This window comes from Podarcis erhardii (genome assembly GCF_964252035.2).
Source record: "Podarcis erhardii genome assembly, chromosome: 1".
Taxonomy (NCBI): Eukaryota; Metazoa; Chordata; class Lepidosauria; order Squamata; family Lacertidae; genus Podarcis; species Podarcis erhardii.
Window position 1 is genome coordinate 30,230,437 of NC_138497.1, and position 20,497 is coordinate 30,250,933.

Sequence of the window (20,497 nt, forward strand, 5' to 3'; positions counted from 1 at the left end):
AGTTGCAGTCCAAAACCTCTGAGGGGGTGGGGCAAAGGCTTCCCGCCCCGGCGCTGAGGCGTTCGGTCCAAAGCTCATCCATGCCCGGGCTGTGAGCGTAGGCTTAACGTTTGCGCGCCACTCCAACCTTTCCTTCCCTCTGTGGCTCCTCCCTGCTTCTGCTTCCTTGCCTTGCCCCTTGTCTGGGCCGGAGCCCTTTCACTCCGAACCTAACGAAGCAGCACAGCCCCTTTCAAAAGAAAGGGCGCGTAAACGGAGGAGTTTTGCCTCCGCCCATGACCCGTAGTGACAGAAGCGGAGCGGGCGAGGAAGGAGAGCGAGAAAGGCTCGGCGCTGTGGGCAGCCTGGGAAGCGCAGCCCGAGCCTCCCCCGATGTAAAGCGCCGGCCTGAGAAACGCCGCCGCGCCGCGCTCTGTAGTCGAAACCGACGGCTGGGGAAGCCGCTGGAAAACTACCTCTCCCGTGATGCTTTTCGAAAGCAACCGCCTTTCTCTTTCCCTGCCTGAGGAGCCGAGGAAGACGGCCCGCAGAAGGGCGCAGGGCCCCGCGCCGAGCGTGGACGGGGGACCGGCGTGGTGCTGATCGGATCCCTGCCCGGCTGGTCGTGGTTCCCCGTCCTGGTGGCCCTGCTCCTCCGAGGGTAGGCGGCTGTCTTCTCCCTCCGTGGCGGGACCGGGGTCCCCGGCGCTTCCTCTGGCGTGGGGCTTTCTGAGCGAGGAGGCGCAAGACCGAGTCCTGAGGCAAGTCACCGGGTGGAGATGCACCGGGCTCCTGCTTTCTGCCTCGCCCCTTCCTGGCGCTTGGGCTTGGCCAGAAGAGGTCCCAGCCGGCTATCTCATCCCCACCCCCAGCCAGCAATATTGGCTGCTGCTGTTTATACGGGGTCATGAAGATGGACATGGGGATCTTCCGCCCCTGGGGACGCTGCCGCCTGAGGCAGGCGCCTCACCTTGCTTCATGGGTGGGACGGCTCTGGTCACCCGTGTTGCCTGCTGCTGCTTCCTTACATTCTAGCATAGGCGCCTCTCTCTAACCTTTTTTTCTTTCTTTCTCTAATGAGATTGTAGTCTAATATAGGCAGAGAAGCAAGTAATGGAGGAGACGCAATGAAAAGAAAGGTTGGGTGGAATGGACTTGCATGTTTCTTAAAGTCATGTTACAGTTGAATCTTACGAGGAGGATGGGGCTACTGCCCCCCATCTGTGGAGGCCAGTCCACCCAGTGCCAATGGGGCAGTACCCCAGCAGCATCAGTCCGGCCTTATACAGCTGCCAGCCTATTTGCTTTCTTGCTTATATTCAGTCCAGGGAGTGGCGCTTCCTGTCAGCTTCTTCCTCCTCCTCCTCCTCCTCGTAGAACTGAGCAAGGAAGAGCAGGAAGGAGATGGAAGTAGAATGGGATGGCTCTACCTCACACTGATCTTGGCGTGACCTGCTGTTGGCCTCCTTGTCTTATGCCTTGCCAGCTGCAATGGGCACCATTCACCACTCTCTCCCACTAAGTGGTGGGAAGTTAAGGCCAAATATCACAAATGCAGATTTGCTTGCAGATTTGTTCTGGCAGCAGGTGTAGGATTGCCTCCTGTGTCATTTCGAGTGGTGTGTTTTTAAACATGCTGTATTGGTCAGATCGATCAGTTGCTCAGTGAAAGACAATAAGCTTCAGAGTGAGCCACTAAAAATAGATCAGCTATACCTTGAAGCTGTACTGATTTCTAGCCATCCTTGAATTTAGAGCTATTGTATGCAAATATTTGATTCAGGATTATTAAACTGTGACATCAAGAAAACAAGTGTAGTGTCTCTGAGGTTACTCTTGATGTCAGTTTTGGCCACACTTCTGTGGCTGGTAAATCCGCTTTGCTTTACTTAAAATTAACAGCACAAACTGAGGAGCACTTTTCAAGACACTTCCTAGGCAAGGTGCCACTGAGAACTTAACCAGACTTTAAAAAAATAAGCCTATAATTGAGCTGGTACCACCATTTCACAGTCTTTGGTTTTCCTTATCTGTTTGCTATATCCTAAGTTTATTTTGCATATTCCCTGATGATCAATGCATTTTTGAAAAAACACAAGAACTACGGTGTGGGTCTCTTTCTGAGGAGCTTGAACAAATGCAGTTGTATTGTAGGACTTGGCTGTAAACAATGGATTATGTGATGTGCTCTGGGTGGAAAGTGGAAGCATGTAGATATGGGTCATGGATAGTGAGGTGGTCAGGGATTATTTCTTAATTAACCAAAGGTAATATATATGCAGTAAAGAAAAAAGTCTTATTTTCAGATGAACAGAATAAAGGTTGATGAGGAAGAATACTGGCACAGTTCCAAGTGTAAAGCATTTACGTTTGATGATGAAGATGATGAGCTCTTTCAGGTACAGTTCCTAGTCAGAACAAACTGAGAATGCACTATGCAGTGTCTCCTTGCCTGAAATGTTAAGGGAAGCAGAAATCTGCATATAGTGTAGTCTTCTTAAAATTATTGATGGATATCTTTCCATTGAAGGAATTGAGAAAGTAAAATTGAGGAATTGCTATACAGTGGTACCTCGGGTTACGTTACCTTTGGGTAATGTAATTTTGAGTTATGGACACAGCAAACCCAGAAGTATATACCGTATTTTTTGCACCATAACACTCACTTTTTTCCTCCTAGAAAGTAAGGGGAAATGTCTGTGCGTGTTATGGAGGGAATGCCTACGGGTGGCATGCCTACGGATTTTCCTCCTCTAAAAACTACGTGCGTGTTATGGTCGGGTGCGTGTTATAGAGCGAAAAATACGGTACTTCTGGGTTTCGCCGCATGCACAGAAGCGGCGCCTCCGCATACGGACTTTTCAGGGTAAGTATGGACCCTGGTACAAATTAAGTTCGTATCCGGAGAGTGCACTGTATTTATATGAGCAGGAAGCATCATGTATGATTGAATATGTGCACTTCACAAGATATGTGGCACAGAACTGGGATTCCTGATCACCTCATTCTTCATTCATTAGCAGAACACATTTCTAGCCCTTGTGGTTGTGAAGATGTGCTTGAAAGTGAGCTTGCATCTGCAGGTTCAGAAATTTGGTATCATGCAAAAGCATCTTTCCCTACATCATAGCCTCCAATAGTCCTTACTCCAGATATATTTAGTCCTTTCTTGCCACATCATTTTTTTCAAAAAATCTATTTTCCCGCTACTAAATTGTTCCCTGCCAAACCATTTTAATGTCTTATAAAAGTTGAAAAATGTGTACCCAATAAAACAATGTAATAGTGCTGCAGGGCAAATATGCACTATTTTAAATGAGGTGTGAACTTGGCTTGTAACGTTCTTTCACAATTTGCATCTGATACATAAGGATTTGACTTTTTGTGGGTGGCATGTATCTATATCACTTTTATCTATATTTTGAAATGAATATTTTAGATTTTAAAAACTATTTAGAGATCTTTTGTTGAGTAAGTGGTATATAAATTTTGATGGATAAATAAATTCAGCTTGTGCACAATACATCTGTTCTTGGGATACCGGTTCTTTAGCATGAAAGTGTACAGTCTATCTGGGTGGAATAGGGCTTGCCTTCATTTTCACTTTGGTTTTGTTCATAGCTGAAGGAGTCGAAACGAACAGTGAACAGCCTCCGAGATATTGTAGATGATGACGATGATCTTGAGAAGTTTAGCTGGAGTGGGGAGCCTGTGGGCAGTAAGTGGAGCAGAATGTTTTTGCAACTATCACCCATTCTTTGAATCTGAATTTGATTATTGCTGCCCTCTGTCAAGAAAAATCTCATTAGAGCTACACCTACTAGGAAATATGGCCTACTGAGGTTTAGTATGCTTAACGTTGAGCAGGAAAAATGTCTAATAGTTTCATACATTACCACAATTGTTTATTTTGCCTATTGCGTGCTTGAATTCCCCCTACCCCTGTTTCTGACAAACAAATGCAGGGAGTAAAATGACTGCTTCTTTCAAAAACAAGTAGATTGATGGTACATTGGGGGGGGGGCAGGAATCCAAACCATGGTGTGTTTTGTGAAAACTCGGCTTGTTCCCTTCACTCATTCTTCACTACTTACCCCAAATCCTGAGTGCATCATTCCTATGAGCCTCCCTATCAAAGACTTTCCCATGAAGGTAGTCTGTGCTTTGAATATTTCTGATTTTCCTCTGTTTTCCATATGTTTTCCAAGAAAAAGAGTTTTTTAAATATCAAGGGTAGTTTAAGAGTTAAATGTCTCATATGAGGTGATGATTTAGAAAAGCAAAACATGAGAGCTAGGCCCAAAATCATGTATTCCAGAATCAATAACCCTTCTCTGCTCTAGAATTTTAAAGGCCTCATCTTATGCTTGCTAGAGAATTTACTCAGATTGTGCTCTTTCTCTCTCCATAGGCATTTCCTGGTCAATCAAGGAGACCGCCTCCAGCAGCAACAATACTGCTGAGGGAAGAGACTTGGGTGGACAAAGAGGCTCTTCTTCATACGGAGCATTTCCCAAGCAAGCCTCTTCTTACTCACTGAGCAGCTTTTTCAAAGGTAGGCCCTTTACTGGGACTTAGAATCACAGAATTGTAGAATTGGAAAGTACCCTGCAAGTTTTCTAGTCCAGCCCCCTGCAATGCAGGAATCCCAACTAAAGCATCCCTGACAGATGACCATCCAAGGAAGGAGAGATCGCTAGCTGCCGAGGGAGTCCATTGCACTTTTGAACAGCTCTTACCATCAGAAAGTTCTTCCTGATATTTAGTTGGAATCTCCTTTCTTGTAACTTGAATTCATTGGTTCAGGTCCTATCCTATTTCTTCCATGTGACAGCCCTTGAGATATTTGAAGATGGCTACCATATCCCAGGCTAAACATACCCAACTCAACCATTCCTTATAAGGCTTGGTTTCCAGACCCTTAATAATCTTGGTTGCCTTCCTCTGCATATGATCCAGCTTGTCAATACCCTTCTTAAATTGTGACTCCCAGAACTGGACACAGTATTCCTAGATGTGTAATGGGTTTTCAGTGTGAGGTGATGAATCTAGCTTTCTTAGCCTTTCTTACTTGCTCTTTCTTTTCAGGAAGAAACAAACATGGGAGCTTTCAGTCACTTTCAGATGGTAAGAATCTAGATCTTTATCCCCAGATTGCTTGAATGGTCAGCTCTCCTTGCACAACACAGTGGAAATTGGCTCCACTTTCTCCATTTCCCTGGCTAAAATTCTGACCATCTCTCTCCTTGAGTACTGCAAGCTGCTTCTTTCTGGCTTTCCCTTCCCATCAGAGTACTTCCATATCTATTCAGAGCCCTACTTTCCAAACAGAATATATGGGAAGGTAGCTAACAGAGAGTAGCCTCAGAGATCATTATATAACTGTACCCTTGAAGCTGGCACTCCTTGCTCCCTTTTGGCTTTTAGAAAGAAGGTGATAAGTTGTGTTAGTTGCGGTTTAGTCATCCAGGATTTTCTTTCTAATGTTTTTACAACTTCTGGTTGTAACTGATGCTGTTTTATTGTGACTTCATAATTTTGATGGTGCTTCTGTTTCAAATGCAGTGTTTTTGAGCTACTTGGTGGACCAAAATGACATGGAAAGGAGGGCTCTAAATTGTGTGGGTTTTTTTTAAAAAAATGCTGTCATTCTCTCTTCAGCTCTTACAGACACAGGATTTAAAAGTTACGCCCCAGAACTGCGCAGACCAAAAGCAGACTACAAGGTAGGTATATTTTCGGAAGCCTGGATTAAGGACAAAATTAAGGGGCGAAAGGGTTTGAAGCTGCAAACACTCCTCTTCTTCGCCAAGAGCTGTCCTCTGAATGCTCACTCCACAGAGACTAGGGCTGTGATGCTGTGCATGCTTATTTGAGTGTAAGCTTCATTGAACATACTTGGATGATTTCAGGAGGTTTACAGCACAATCCTGCGTGTGTTCCACTCTGTTCAAGTGGGACTTGCCCCCCAGGTACCTGTTCACAGAACTGCTGTCTTAGAAGCTCTCTACCTTTAATAAGCAAGGAGATTCTCTCTAGTGGGTGGAAAAGGAAAGTGGGGAACCATGCTCCTGCATTGTCCCTTTTCTGGAAACTGCTATCATAACAATGTATTAATTTTGTCCATTTAAATAATAGGTAGCAAATTTCACTGAACATGTTGGCATCAACCTTTATTTTTTTACATTTATATTCTGCCTTTCATCCAGCCTGGAACCCAGGGTGGCTTACATGTGGTTTCCAGGCAGACTCTACACTGATCAGACCCAAACCTTCTTAGCCTCTGCAAGGTGGTAGCCTCATGGGGCCTTCAGACCATACCCAGGGACCATGCAGCTCTTCAACTTTCTTTCACTGTCAGTGACCAGCGGCATAGCCTGGCACGATACACATTCAATTTTAAGCCAGTCCTAACGCGTGGCAGACCATATGCACCCCTCGCAGGCTTGCAGTCCTTTACTTGCAAAACATCTTAAATATGTCATCCCTCCCACAAAGCTGTCCTCACAGGCTGTGGCTGCTTTTATTGTGCTGTGTTCCAGACCTGTCTTGGGTGCTTTTGCATGCAATACTAGTTGCAAATGACTCTCCTATGAGTCATTTGATGGTATGCAAGCAATGTTACTTCTCGCACCCCACTGCTGGGGTGTCTCAATCATACCTTTAAGACGAAGGAGTTTGTCCGAATCTGTGCCTCTCAAAATATTTTGAGTGTTAAAGACATCATCGTTTTGTTTTGTTACATTTCAGGATTACAGCAGTGACTGGAGCCCTAAAGACACAGTAAGACGGCTGCAGAGAGGCAAGGTGAGACTCTTCTTCCCTGCTTCTGCAAGTGCCAACCTTTGAATTTTTGGGTGGTGCCTCCCATGCATATCCATTTCTTCTGCTCATGCATGTCAACACTGGAGATGCGGCTGTTGGTGGCTTTTCAGAGTTCTCTGTAAGGAACAGCCCTATAATTTCCCTGTCTGAAAAGGAGGAGTTGAGGTCCTGCAAATGTCAGGAATGCCAGGGGATTATACCAAAGGTAGCAGACTCTGCTCCACAATTGGCAAGGAGGAATATGTTATTTCATTGACAGCTTTGGAGCAGGTATCCTGAGAAAGCATCCATAGATCTGGTGCAGGGCTCTTGATGCTTTCTGTTGGTAGATCAAAGGGGAAATAAGTTATTTTTGGTAAATATAGAGGTAATACACAAGCTGCTCCTGGCTGCTTTAGAACTGGCGATGAGCTAATATGCCACACAACATCTGTGTTTAGGAAACCTTTCTGTAACCTTTAGAAAGTGAATTCTTTGTTCCATTTTCGTCTTAGAGATCGGGATGAGAAAATGGGAGTATAAGAAAGTATAAGAAAGGAAAGTCCCCAGGGGCTATAAAGGCAACCTCCAGCTCATCAGTTTCTGCTTAGTTTATCAGCTCTGTAGATTTAGGCCAGGGGTAGTCAACCTTTTTATACCTACCGCCCACTAATGCATCTTTCTTGATGGTTAAATTTTCTTACCACCAACCAGTGCTTGATGGAAGGAGGATTCAGCTTGTGCCGTAGAACCCGCTACCGCCCACCTAGAATCCTGAAACGCCCACTAGTGGGCAGTAGGGACCAGGTTGACAAGCCCTGATTTAGACAGTGGGTTCCTAACAAAGACTTTGCGTAGTGATCTAAGGCCTGCAGTTGGGATAGAATGACCAAAATTCTTTTTCTGAAAGAGGATTCCTGTTGTACAAAGCCCCAATAAGGACTACATCCCTGTGTGCATCTGCTCACATTGCAAATTCATGGACATAGAAGCACATGATAAGCTGTTTGTCTTGGTAGCTCAGAATAATTTTAATTGTGCCAAGACTACCACTCTGGCAACAATGGCTTCCATTGGTGTGTCTTGGCTCCTGAACTGCATGGAGAACAAATGACACATACAAATGATTAACCAAGTGCAGCTCTGAGGAGTTTTATGATGAGCCACCTGTGTTGCTGCCTGTCTGAAGCAGGCCTCCACTCAGATAATCCAGGTTCCTCTCTAATCCTTCCATCATTGTCATTCCGTTCTAGATCTGCTCACTGGAGAGGTTTCACTCCTTACAGGAAAAGCTGCAGCTACTGGATGAAGCTGTTGCAGTGCATGATGGGAATGTCATTACAGCCGTAAGTGCTGTGATCTTACAATGTAGGGCAGAACAGGATGGGGGGATACATGTCTACAGCCTCGTATGATCCCATTAACTTCTGGTTCTGTGGCCATTTGCATCTGAATGTGGGGGGGGGGTTACAATAAGTTTTCATATATTGGTTTTAATTAAATGGAATTGAATAGATACTGGTTTTGTTGATCATTGGAAATATTAGGTTGCATTTTAGGAGACAAGGCATTTCCTCCACTTCCCTTGCCTCCAAGGATATGAGGTATAAATGAACCTTATGAAGCTCTTTGAATATTTTCCCTCAAATGTCCCAGATACCGTGTAAATGCTTAGGTTTCTATCGCAGCAGAAAAACACAAGTGTGCTTTTTCATATACAAGGTTCCACTATATGTGACCTCCCAGTTAGGTTAATGAGATGGGACAAATCAAAACATGTTTTTTGTGAATCTAACTATTTGAATTCCTGCATTGCAGGCGTAGGTGACCCCCCCGGGTCCCTTCCAACTCTACAGTTTGATGATTATATGTGAATTTTAGTAAATCTCACTTGATCTAACCACCATCCACAAAAACCTACCTGAGATATTGTAGCATTTCCTAAAAATGCCAAATCTTTGTTACATGCCTAGAAACCATTTTTTATTTGTAAGTTTGTCAGTCTTTGTGAAGTTGTTTTCCTGACACCATTAGAATGAAAGGCATATTTCATTGACACCTATCTCGTGCTCCATTTCTCCAAAGGCAACTACCCTACTACTTAAATATAAGCAGATTAGTATAAAGTACAGCCAGCACCAGAGAGACTTCCAGCTGTTGCATCTGCTTCCTAAGCAACCATTTCCAGTTATGCCTCAGGATTGTGGCAAAAAATAAGCACCTTGTTGTCCATTTTCTTTCAGATCCTAATATTTCTGAAGAGAACCTTGAAGAAAGGTATGTGTGCCTGAAAAGTGGCTAGACCCAGTGGCAGGGGGCCAGGGCAGATTGGCTGCCTTTCCAGACCATTAAGATTACTATTTATTTATTATTATTCTTTTTGCCTCCTTATCACAGCTTTTGTGTTCATCATAATTTTAGTGCCAACAACTAGAAGGGGATAGCTTTGCTTGGAGTGGGAGGGGAACAGCCTTGCTGCAGAGGTTGACTATAGCTGCACTTTGCTAAGCATGGAGCGATTGGGGGATGAGGATTGTTGTCACTCATCATCAGAGATCTGATGAGTACCATTTGTGCATCACATTCTAGACCAGGCTTCCTCAGCCTTGGCCCTCCAGATGCTTTTGGCCTACAACTCCCATGATCTCTAGCTAGCAGGACCAGTGGTCAGGGATGGTAGGAATTGTAGTCTCAAAACAGCTGGAGGGCCAAGGATGAGGAAGCCTGTTCTAGACATCATTATTGCAGCTGACGTATTGGGAGGGAGTGGCGGATGGAGAAGGAGCTGCACTTCCTCTGTGGCAATATTTTGCCTTTTGGATGGTGGGAAAATGCAATTTATTCACCATGGAAATGGTACCTTGACACAGACATTTGGGGTCGAAGTCAGCCACTGAGTTGACAAAAGGCTGCCTCAGGTGACCGATTAGCACTGACATTTGGATTCAGTGCCCAAAATTAATAACTTGATTAATCCAGTTTAGGCTTTCACCTCTGCTGACAAACATATAATGACAATTGTGTGTATCCCAGACCATTAGCCATCTTTATTATTGGTAATGAAATTTGTTAAGATAAAATAAAGTGCTGTGCCATCTTCCTGCTTAGTACCTGATGTGAATGAGAATGATTCACTCCTGACCAGGCCAGTCAAGCACTTCTTGTCTGTTTATCCAGAAATCCTGTTCAGAGAGCTGGAGCTGCGGCAGGTGGCCTTGCGCCATTTAATACACTTTCTCAAGGAAACAGGGGACCAAAAACTCCTCCTGGACCTGCTGAGGTAAGATCCCACTGGAGCAATTCTTGTTTGGCAGGGCAGTTTTCCTGCCAAGTAATATGTATAAAAATGCATATGCTAGAGTCAAATGTACGTAAAAACTCATATCAGTTTTATATTAAAACTCTTATATTCAGTTGTTTTGCGAGAATATGTATTTTTGGGTAAAAATAGAAAATTTGTATATTAGCAGAAATTCACAGTCAAATGCTGATGAATTTTCACGAGGACTTAAAAAAAATCACAAACTAATGTAAAAATCTGGGGAAGTGAATTTTAAGAATGGAAGAATGAGAAACTGAAATGGAGAGATTTGCCCATCCTTAGTGCTCAGCAGGACTGATGCTTGTTTTTCCCCTGCAGGTTCCTGGACAGGACAGAGGAGGTTGCAGTGAGTATCCATCATGCCCTGGCTCACTTCTTATTTGTAGGAAACAAAGATGTCCAGAGACATCCACTCAGGGCCAGCCCCAGCAGACTGAAGCAGCTGCCTCAGGTGCCAGAATCCCATAGGGTGGCAGCGCCACAAGCATTCCTGCTGCTGCCAGGGTTGCAGGATGGCTTCTGGTGGGATCTCGCCAGAAGCCACAGCCACATAACCCCAGGAAGCAAGGCTTCAGCTGCAGGGAGGCAGCAACACCTTCCCATTGCACCTCAGTTGACGAAATGGGACAGGCCACCCCTGTATCCATTCAGTATATATTTACTCTGCACATCCCACTAGTTTAAGTCAACCCTTCTTGAACCTGCTGTGTGTGTCTGTTCCTGCCTTCTCCAGTTGACACAGTACCGTGAGCACCTGATGATCCAGGATGTGGAGAAACGAAAGGAGTTTCTGAAAGGTTGCGTTGGGTAAGTAGGTTATGCAGACATTAGTTTTTATAGGATGAAATGAGTTTGAACCCTAGACGTGAGGTGATTGCCAGTAAGCAGAATGGCCTTACTGTTCCCACAAACCAGGAAGGGGAAGAGCAATGAAGAAAAGCTTTAAAATTTAGAAAAATTTAGAAAAATTGTGACAGCAGTCCCTAGCATGATGTTAGATGTGGAGAAATTAATAGAGAGACATTTTTCTCCCTCTCTCCTAGTACTAGAACCCAGGATCATCCAGTGAAGCTGAGCAGTGGTAGGTTCAGGACAGACTAAAGTAGGATTGGGGAACCTGTGGCTTTCAGTTGTTGTTGGACTCTTTAACTTCCATCAGCCCCAGTCAATAGGACCAGTGGTCAAGGATGATGGGAGCTGTTGTCCAGGAACATTTGGAGGGCCAGAGGGCCCCCAATCCTGTTAAAGATCTTAGGGCCAATCCCTGGCATTTCCCAGTAAGCCAGAAATTGAAAGCAGCTCATTGTTAGGGTGGGCAGGGAGCTCCAAAAATAACCACCAACGTAGTTCATAATATAGGCTTCAACACTGTCATGCACAACAACCCAATTGGAACTAAGGATGGACAAAATCAGCAAACCTTCTATATATAAAAGGAGAAATCCAAAACTGAAGAGAAACTCTTCTCCAATTTAGGTTACCATTTTCATTGGAAGATGCTGCTCATGTTCAAGACCATTATACGCTTCTGGAGAGGCAGATCATCATTGAGGTAAGGTCTCTTGCTCCGCCTTTGGGCACATGTGACTGGGAATTCTCCCTCCTGACTCTGATCTGTTTGTTGTAATACCAAAGCTTCCTACTTGGATTGAAAGGGGGGAAATTGCTAAGGGCTTGGCTTAATCAAGCAAGTCACATCTGGGATGTAGGATGGCTTCCTTGCCGTAGCCAATCCATCATGATAGATGCTGAGAGACTGTTTGGCCTTCAGGTCATCCTGATAACTTACAGCCCTGCACTGATTTATAAGGCTTGGCTGTAAAAGATTACTAGTCTTGCTTGAAAGAAACAACCTGAAACTCCTACTATTATTAATAATAAGTAATATGCCATGTGAAGCCCGTCTTTTTAATTATTTTTATTTTATTTAAGCTATTTTTATACCACTTAACCACAAAGTTTCTAAGTGGTATTCATAAAGATTACAAAAAGCATGCAGTGGATAAAATCATACAGTGGCTCTGTCTCTGGTAACCTTCCACTGGCAGGCATTTTTAGACAAGCTTCGGGCATATGGTGGCTGGTATGGCTGTTGTCAGTTTGCTGAAATTGTTTTAACTATGTTTATCAATTTTATTGTCGTGTTTTACCTGTCTTTGCCGCTGCATTTTTGTGTTTTAATTTGTGTCTTCTTGTTAGCTGCCTTAAGCACCATTTGCTGGAAAGGCAGGATACAAATTTTAACAAATATTACTACTTGCATTCCACCTTTCCTCCAAGGTGCTCAGGATGACATGCAAGAAGTTTCCCTTTTCCCTCCTGCACAACAACCCTGTGAGGTAGCTTGAGCTGAAAGACAATGGCTGGACTAAGATGACTAAGAGTGCAGCCTACTGTCCACTTACCTGGGAGTGAGCCCCACTACCTGTAGTGGGCCTTATTTCTGAGTAAATGCTTGTAGGATTTCTGCCTCAGTATGCCTCATGATTTGAGCTGAGATTTAAAACTGGTAATCCTTTGCCCTATTATATTACCTTGTAATTATCCTTGTTTTTCATGCAGCATGTTTTTTTTCTGGTCTCTCCTCCCCCCCCCCCAGGTAAATGACAAGCATTTAGAGTCAGCTGGGCAGACGGAGATATTTCGGAAGTACCCTCGAAAGGCCTCCATCCTAAACATGCCACTGGTCACCACGCTTTTCTACTCCTGCTTCTATCACTACACGGAGACTGAGGTTAGGGTAACAAAAACGCGGGTCCTCTGTATTAGTTACTGAAGCCTCATGCCATGCCGAAGAAAAGGGGGGGCAAGATTTGACTCACGTGGCCTGGCCAACCAGAGTAGCCTGTTGCTTCCAAACTGGCAATATGCTGTTCAAGTATTGCAGGATTTCCGAGAAGTGAATAGCTGGGCTGGGTATAGGGATACTGTATGGAAGACTCCTTCCTATCTTACGTACTTGGTTCAACCAGTTCCCATTATAATAAATATTAGCTATAACTGGAAGAAAGTAATGCACCATTAGTAATGCAGTGGTTGTTAAAGGTTTGGAACATCATATTCCAAAAGTAGCATCATCATCATCATAAAAATGAGTGGCTAGCTAGAGGTTAGCTAACAAATGAGCATTGGGTTTTTAAAATCATAATTTACTGAAAGGAAAGGTACAATGTACAGTTATTTTTTGTGTTTGCAAATGTGTGTAAAGATGGATAGATGGATTAGATCTGAAAATGCTAAAATAAATTTTCTGGCATTATAGACTTTAAGTCAGTTGTGGCAGAGCTAAAGGATTTGTTGTGGCAGAGCTAAAGGAGTCTAGATTTTAGAGAGTATAGAGTGCAAGACTCAGACTTGGTCGTGAGAAAGAGGTGATCAGAATATCACCAGTTTTCTATAAATTGCCTGCCATTTATAGAATAGAATATTACAGAATAGTTGAGGTACCAACTAGGATGGGTCATCACTATCCCCTCTCCTTTGTTAAATTTGCCATGTCTCTTCTTTCCAGGGAACATTCAGTAGTCCAGCAAACTTGAAGAAAACCTTCAAGGTAAGGGAGCTGTCTGCTGAGTATAATATCTGTGCATTCTAGGAGAGGGCAACACTATTAGAAATGTGCACAGTGGAAATAAGGCAAAGGTGTGCTTTGGGATGAAGGAATTAAGTCCTACAGCAGATGACCAAGTCTAGCCACAGCAGCACAGTATAGCAACGTTCATTGCACTGGCCTTTAGCACTTCAGTTTGGCATTGTGCCTTCCAGATTGTGCTGCTCTCGGTCTGGTTGCTGGGTTGTACCTTAGGAATTGATTGGTGCCAACCAGGAGCTCACAACCCAACCTGCTGTCAATCCCTGTTCTAACATTTCAATGTTTCTGCCTTCTAGATCCCAGACAAACAGTATGTGCTGACAGCCCTGGCTGCTCGTGCCAAACTCCGGGCTTGGCATGATGTAGATGCTTTGTTCACCACCAAGGTGAGTCAGGGTGGTTTTCTCAAAGCCTGGGCCAAATATTGGGTCTTCATTGGCTCACAAGTATCAATGAGTCATTCTGCTTGACACAAAGCAAGAATGCAACCCTCCCAGATGTTGTTGGACTATACAAATCACCCGGGATCTGCCAACAGAGCCCAGTCTATATACTTGCCACCTCTGCTTTAAGATACCTGCCCTCCTGTGATACATTAGAGATCATCTCATCCATCAGTAGATGCTTGTTTCATGCCTCTTTCACTCTTTCCTTTTGAGGATCTGGCACAGACTGAGGATTGAAATAGCCCACTGAATACAGTGATAGATGTGGGAGGCTGTTCATAAATTCTGCAGTCAACCTCCATTGGAAAAGAGCAGCATCCTCAAGCCAAAGGAAGGATGCTTTTGCCATTTGAGTGTATAAGGAGGGGCATGCAGACAGAGGAGGAGCTGTCTTGAACATCCTTTGCTTGCTGTTAAGAGGTTTTTTTTTGCTGCATTTCCCATCCTGGAATCTCTGGGTTGCTTTTGTCACAAGATCTAATGTTAATGTGATTTTCGTATTGTGATTTCAGAACTGGTTGGGCTACACTAAAAAGAAAGCGCCTATCGGTTTTCATCGGGTAGTGGAGATCTTGCAACGGAACAATGCCCCAGTACAAGTAAGTGAGTGACTTGCCCTGTTTCAGCATACCAGTATCCTGCCTCTGAAGTTAGAGACTTCTAACTCTACCCTGCAATTTCTTCATGTCTGCCACAAGTATATTCATCTTCATTTGGTTGTGCATAAGATGTTGGAAGGGACAAGCCCCTCTGGCTGTGCTTGGTTTTCCTACTCCATGATGGTTTTCTCGATCAAATCTATCTTTGAGTTAATTTATCTTTGTTTGACATATGGAGCATGGGGTTGCTGGCTTGACCATGTGCCTTTGGCATTATATTTTTTTTATATATCCACAAATATAAACAAGAATAAATTTAAGCAAAAGCAACTCCTTTTGATGGAGGAAGGCAGGTGCAGAGAAATGTGGTTTACAGATAAACTTGGGAGATGGAGAAGAGAAGTTTTGGGTAGCTCTGCTCTGTTGATGCTTCCTGTCTTTCTGATGCAGGTCTTACAGGAGTATGTGCGCCTGGTAGAAGATGTTGAGACTAAGTTGAACCTTGCAATGAAATACAAGTGCCATGACGTTGTTATAGATGTGAGTCCTTGCTGTGTGTGGTGGGGAGGAGGCAGCGGCTCTTGTTCCTGACGGTTCTGGGAAGTCTGTCCTTGGACATAGGACGCTGCCTTTATACAGAGTCAAACCATTAGTCCATCTATCTCAGTGCTGTCTACACTGAGTGGCAGCAGCTCTCCAGGGTTTCAGACAGAGGACATTCCCAGCCCTACCTGGAGATGCCAGGCGTTGAAACTGTTTTATACAAGGCAGCTGCTCTACCCCTGAGCAACATTTCTTCCCCAGAGGATAAGAACTGCTTCCTTTCCAAAAAGGTTGAAGTGAAAGCACTGATTCTTCCACTGGGGCAGTGCTCTGTCCCAAGGATCCAGATACAGACCATCGTGAAAGATTTACTGATACCCCTAAGGACCCAGTTGCAGGGATTCCAAAGAAAGATGCACAGAACACCTGAGTGATCTGTCCTAGTGCTTTATTATAGAGAGATACATCAAAAGACTCAAATAAAACAATACAATGCTGGCTTCCTTGCTTCACCTCAGAATGGATGCTGAAGTAGCAAGCACCATGGCTTTATCCATGGGGGTTTAATATGCTAAGGGTTACTTATACAAAAAACAAGCTACATAAGCTGACAGCAATAGTCCATGTAACCCACCCCTGCCTTAGAGGTCCATTCCCAACACTCATCCATCTCTCAGATAAGAGAATAGCTGGCAGGCAACCAGTGGGCCTGGGTAACAGCTTCCCCTCTCCCAGTTATGCCAAAAGCTAAGGCTGTAAAGTAAGCACATGAGCATATGTGATATGTAGCAACTCATACCAATTAAATAATTATTATTATAATTAATTCAAGATGACATTTACATGCCTTTCACCATTTGGTTCCACACAGGTAGCTTATTAACTTAAAGCATATCTATTCAACTTTCTTCAAGCAGAGTCCAGGGCAGCTAGCAGACAACAGAAAATTAAAAGAACATTATAGTACAAAAGCAAAATAATAAAGATGACAGCAAGGCTAAAAACAGTGGAGTAAAAACCGCATTCTTCCACCAAAACCCAATTCTATTAGTAAGAGTTTCCAGCAGAGTTAAAATGCTTAAGATGCCTAAGTTTCAAAAGCTGTCCTTCTAAAAGGAATGCTTGATGGTGGAATGACATTAATGATAGGCCAAAGTCAGTGTCTCCTGGGAGGGAGTTCCAGAGTGCAGGCACTGAGAAGGCCAACTATGCTCTATCAATATGAGATAGAGGATTGCCGTGTACCTTAGCTGGCTTTTGCTTTTTAACTAGACCTACAAAGACTTGAAGGATCGTCTCCAGTTGATGGCGTACAGATGTAAAGTTGATCGGGGTTCTCCAGCAGAGGAGAAGATTGATTCCATCCTCAGCAACCCGGTAAGAAAGAACAACTCATTCACACAGTTTGCTCCAGAGCCGTTTATAGCATATGTAGTGCAGGGGTGCAAAAATCTGCCCAGCACCCCCATTTTTTGGGGGGGCAGGTCAAAGTTGTTGAGCTTTTTATAGAGAGGCAGCTCATAACTCATAAAAAGCGGTAACAATAACTCCATCTTTCCATTTTTGCAATCATGCAAAAATAAAGGACACCACTAGGGGGCACCACCAGATACGTTGATTCTGCAGCTCTTCTGCAAAAGAGAACGGAAACGACCCATCAACTGCAATCACCCGGGGGTCACGGTTAAGGACTTAGGCGGCTTCAGCGGTGGCCGCCCCCCAGAATTTGGCGCCCGGGTGCACTGCATCCCTTGTGCCGCCAGGTAAAGATGGCCCTGGTTTGCTCTCATTCCGTTTTTTTCCAGGTGTCAGCTTTGATTTAGTTGCAGAAAGTGGAGTGGAGCAATAAGGGCAAGCAGAAGTGATGTTGCGAAGAGCAGTTGATAACTGTTTAATGATCCTACTGTTGGCTCTTGTCACAGCTTTATCCTTTCATTTTCTCATGAGTGGTAGACATCATCAAACTCATACCACATGCCAACTTTTTTTTTGTAAGAGGGACTCTTGTGAGATAGTGGTATGACTTATATTGGGGCAAAACAAAACAAAAGCCAAGTACAGTGGTACCTTGGGTTAAGTACTTAATTCGTTCTGGAGGTACGTTCATAACCTGAAAATGTTCTTAACCTGAAGCACCACTTTAGCTAATGGGGCCTCCTGCTGCTGCCGCGCCGCCGGAGCATGATTTCTGTTCTCATCCTGAAGTAAAGTTATTAACTCAAGGTACTATTTCTGGGTTAGCATCTTTTCCCCTGCTGCCTCCAGAAATCCAATTCTGCCTTTCAGATTCAATTTCATTTCCAATTTACAATGTAGTCGTGACTTGTAACAGTATACAGCTAGAACCCAATAAAATTCAGGACATGATTTCTGTGTACAAAATCCTTCTCCTAAATCGGAAGCTTAAAGACTTAATCCCCTTTAATGATACAGATGGCAGTAAAACTTACCTTCTACTTAAAGGAGATGATTTGTGCAAGTTAATTGCTTTCCTATATGTCCTATAAGCTTGTGTGAAACAGGGCTTCTAACGTGGGTTTTTTATTAATCCATTTCAAGCATTAACCCAAGATTGCTGGCTTTCATTTTGCTCTTCTGTTTCTACCGGATTGTCACTTAGCTGCACTGAAAGTAAAGTCTAATATCTCTATTTTGGTTAAAAGATTAAAATATATAATTTTACTCCCACTGTTTTCTCACAAACTGAGTATGGAGTCCTCTCCCCATCTGTTTTGACAGGTGTAGGTTCACTGGCTGTTGTCCAGACAGCTGGGAGGTGTGATGATATTTGAAACTAGCCATATCTCATTCTGTTTCTCTTTCAGCAAATCCGATGGAAGAATTGAGAGCTGCTCACTCATCATGGAAGAAGCCTGATTTTACTGGAACAATGAAGGCAAGCTGCCAAACATAGCTCTGCATTGGTTTTAATCCACTGCCCAGATTGTAGCTGGCTCTGCTTTTGGATCCTGGGACAGAACCCAAAGGAGATGTTCAGCCAACAGAACCAAAGCTAAAAAGCTGAAATCCAGCACTCTCTTTTCAACTTGACCATATGATGAATAGCACATGATTGCATAAATGAGAAAAGTAAATGTGATCAAGAAACTGGCACCCAAACACTTCTTGCAGACTATCTGTTCATCTGAGTCAGGAAGGATGGCTCCCTGTGAAATTGTTATTTATAGGAATTGTTTCCAGTCCTTTCATTTTATCCAGGTCCAAAGTGCGGGACAGTGACTGCTTTGATAGGATTGAAACTCAAGATAATTGGGACTTTTATTTAACTGAGGAAGGGCTGTATAGAGATTCTTCAAGGCGATCTAACCCCACCCGTGTTCTTCTCCCCAGATCATTGTATAATAACCACTTGCCTTTAGGCCAAGGAGAACATAAAACCAATTCTAGTTGGAGACTGACTAATATGCTTCTTGGACAATGGTTGCATTTTCCCTCAGCAAGGGCTAGTAAGACTACTTGTTCTTTGGTACTTATTTCATAAAATGTACCACAGGCCTAGATCCCTTTCTCTTCTGCCCTCTTTCTCCTTCATTTTTTCCATTCCTGTAAATAAAGCTTTGCCTCCCTCTGTGTGTCTGCAATGTATTTTCTTGCTTTTTTTATCTTGCAAAAGTAGAATAGCCAGCAGGGGTTATCTTGGGGTTGTACCCTCAAGGGATTATAAGTAAAATGGGAAATTATTATCTAGGGACTCTAAAGCATTTTTGTCCACTGTGACTCTTCAGTGAGAGGACATACATACATACTTTTATTTTATTTATATTAAACCATTCAATTGTTTTTTTAAAAAACCTACAAAATATAAAACAGAAAAATCAAGAAAAACCCAACTACAAAACATACAAAAGTTTAAATACTAAAACACATTAATATTACCTCAACTTTCTAAGCATCTGGGTGTTGTTTTATTATTATTGTTATGTATTAAATTCCTATATGGCCCTTCATCCAAGGATCACAGGGTGGTTTAAGAACACAAAAAATGCATTTACAGATAGGTAGCCGTGTTGGTCTGCCATAGTCAAAACAAAACAAATTCCTTCCAGTAGCACCTTAAAGACCAACTAAGTCAGTTCTTGGTATGAGCTTTCGTGTGCATGCACACTTCTTCAGATATCTGAAGAAGTGTGCATGCACACGAAAGCTCATACCTAGAACTGACTTAGTTGGTCTTTAAGGTGCTACTGGAAGGAATTTGTTTTGTTTTGACAAAAAATGCATAACATAGTAACAAACGAGCAATAACCTCTAGTGTGCATAATTGTCTAAAGAGTGCAGTGAAGATGCCTGCTTGATCTCAATAGGGAGTTCCAAAGTATAGGCACTGTCGCATTAAAGGATCAAGTTCTTACAAATGCAGAAGGAGTATGTGGGCACCTGTAGTGCCAGTCCACCAATCAAAGCAGTCGAGTGGGCACATACGGGATAAGGTGATGGGTGTTGACATTCCTGCATTGCAGGGGCTGGACTAGATTGCCCTCAGGGTCTCTTCCAACTCTATGATGCCACAGGCATTTCAGTATAGTGATGTTGATTCACGCTGGACTCAAAAAAATTCACTTGCACATGTATTGGAAGCTGCTTTATCCTGAGTCAGACCAATGGTCCATATAGCTCAGTATTACCTACACTTGACTGGCAGCAGTTCTCCATGCTTTCAGAGAGAGAGTCTTTCTAGCCTTACCTGGAGAAGCCAGGCACTCTAACTAGAGACTTTCTTCATGGAAACGAACTGCTCTACCACCCTTGTACATCCTGTTTGCATATTCCTGCCAGGCCATGCAAAGCAGTAAGCTGTTGAACTTGGAAGTGGGAGAGATGATTCAAACTCCCATCTAACCACTAGAAGCAAGCTTTAACACTGACTATTTTCAGATGTTCCTTTAGAGCAGCCTTTCTCTACCTTGGGTCCCCAGGTGTTGTGGGACTACAATTCCCATCATTCCTAGCCATCAGGGCCAGTGGTCAGTGTTTATGGAAGTTGCAGTGCAAGAACTTCTGGGGATCCAAGGTTGAGAAGTACCGTATTTTTCGCTCTATAGGATACACTTTTTCCCCTCCAAAAATTAAGGGGAAATGTGTGTGCATCCTATGGAGCGAATGCAGGCTCCTTGGCTTCAGCAATAGCAACGCAAAGCCTCCGAAGCACAGAGGGAGCGCTCCCTCCCTGCTCAGGAGGCTTTGCTTTGCT

The 20,497-nt window shown here is 43.6% G+C and overlaps 2 protein-coding genes across 3 annotated transcripts in view; one reads left to right on the plus strand and one right to left on the minus strand.

The window, feature by feature from the left end:
* Positions 1 to 69: 69 nt before the first annotated feature.
* VIPAS39 (VPS33B interacting protein, apical-basolateral polarity regulator, spe-39 homolog) lies at positions 70 to 18,874 on the plus strand. Its single transcript, XM_081863002.1, has 20 exons — positions 70 to 640; positions 2,286 to 2,378; positions 3,601 to 3,697; positions 4,391 to 4,534; positions 5,068 to 5,106; positions 5,641 to 5,705; positions 6,730 to 6,786; positions 8,037 to 8,129; positions 9,027 to 9,060; positions 9,961 to 10,063; positions 10,424 to 10,451; positions 10,839 to 10,912; positions 11,582 to 11,657; positions 12,705 to 12,839; positions 13,617 to 13,658; positions 13,994 to 14,083; positions 14,656 to 14,742; positions 15,193 to 15,282; positions 16,558 to 16,662; positions 18,111 to 18,874. The coding sequence occupies exons 2-20, from the start codon at positions 2,286 to 2,288 to the stop codon at positions 18,129 to 18,131; spliced, it is 1,473 nt and encodes a 490-aa protein (XP_081719128.1). The 5' UTR covers positions 70 to 640; the 3' UTR covers positions 18,132 to 18,874.
* Positions 3,509 to 20,497, minus strand: part of SAMD15 (sterile alpha motif domain containing 15) — a gene marked incomplete at its 5' end in the record, with an annotated part of 30,789 nt that continues 13,800 nt past the window's right edge. Inside the window, 2 exons of one of the 2 annotated variants that reach the window (XR_014157280.1) lie at positions 3,509 to 3,688; positions 9,895 to 10,107. Coding sequence is in view for 1 of the 2 variants with exons in the window: in XM_081865056.1 (XP_081721182.1) it covers positions 16,033 to 16,038 (6 nt within the window). Of the gene's footprint in view, positions 3,689 to 9,894; positions 10,108 to 15,288; positions 16,039 to 20,497 lie in introns of those variants that run through there. The other variant, XM_081865056.1, reaches the window with a different exon arrangement.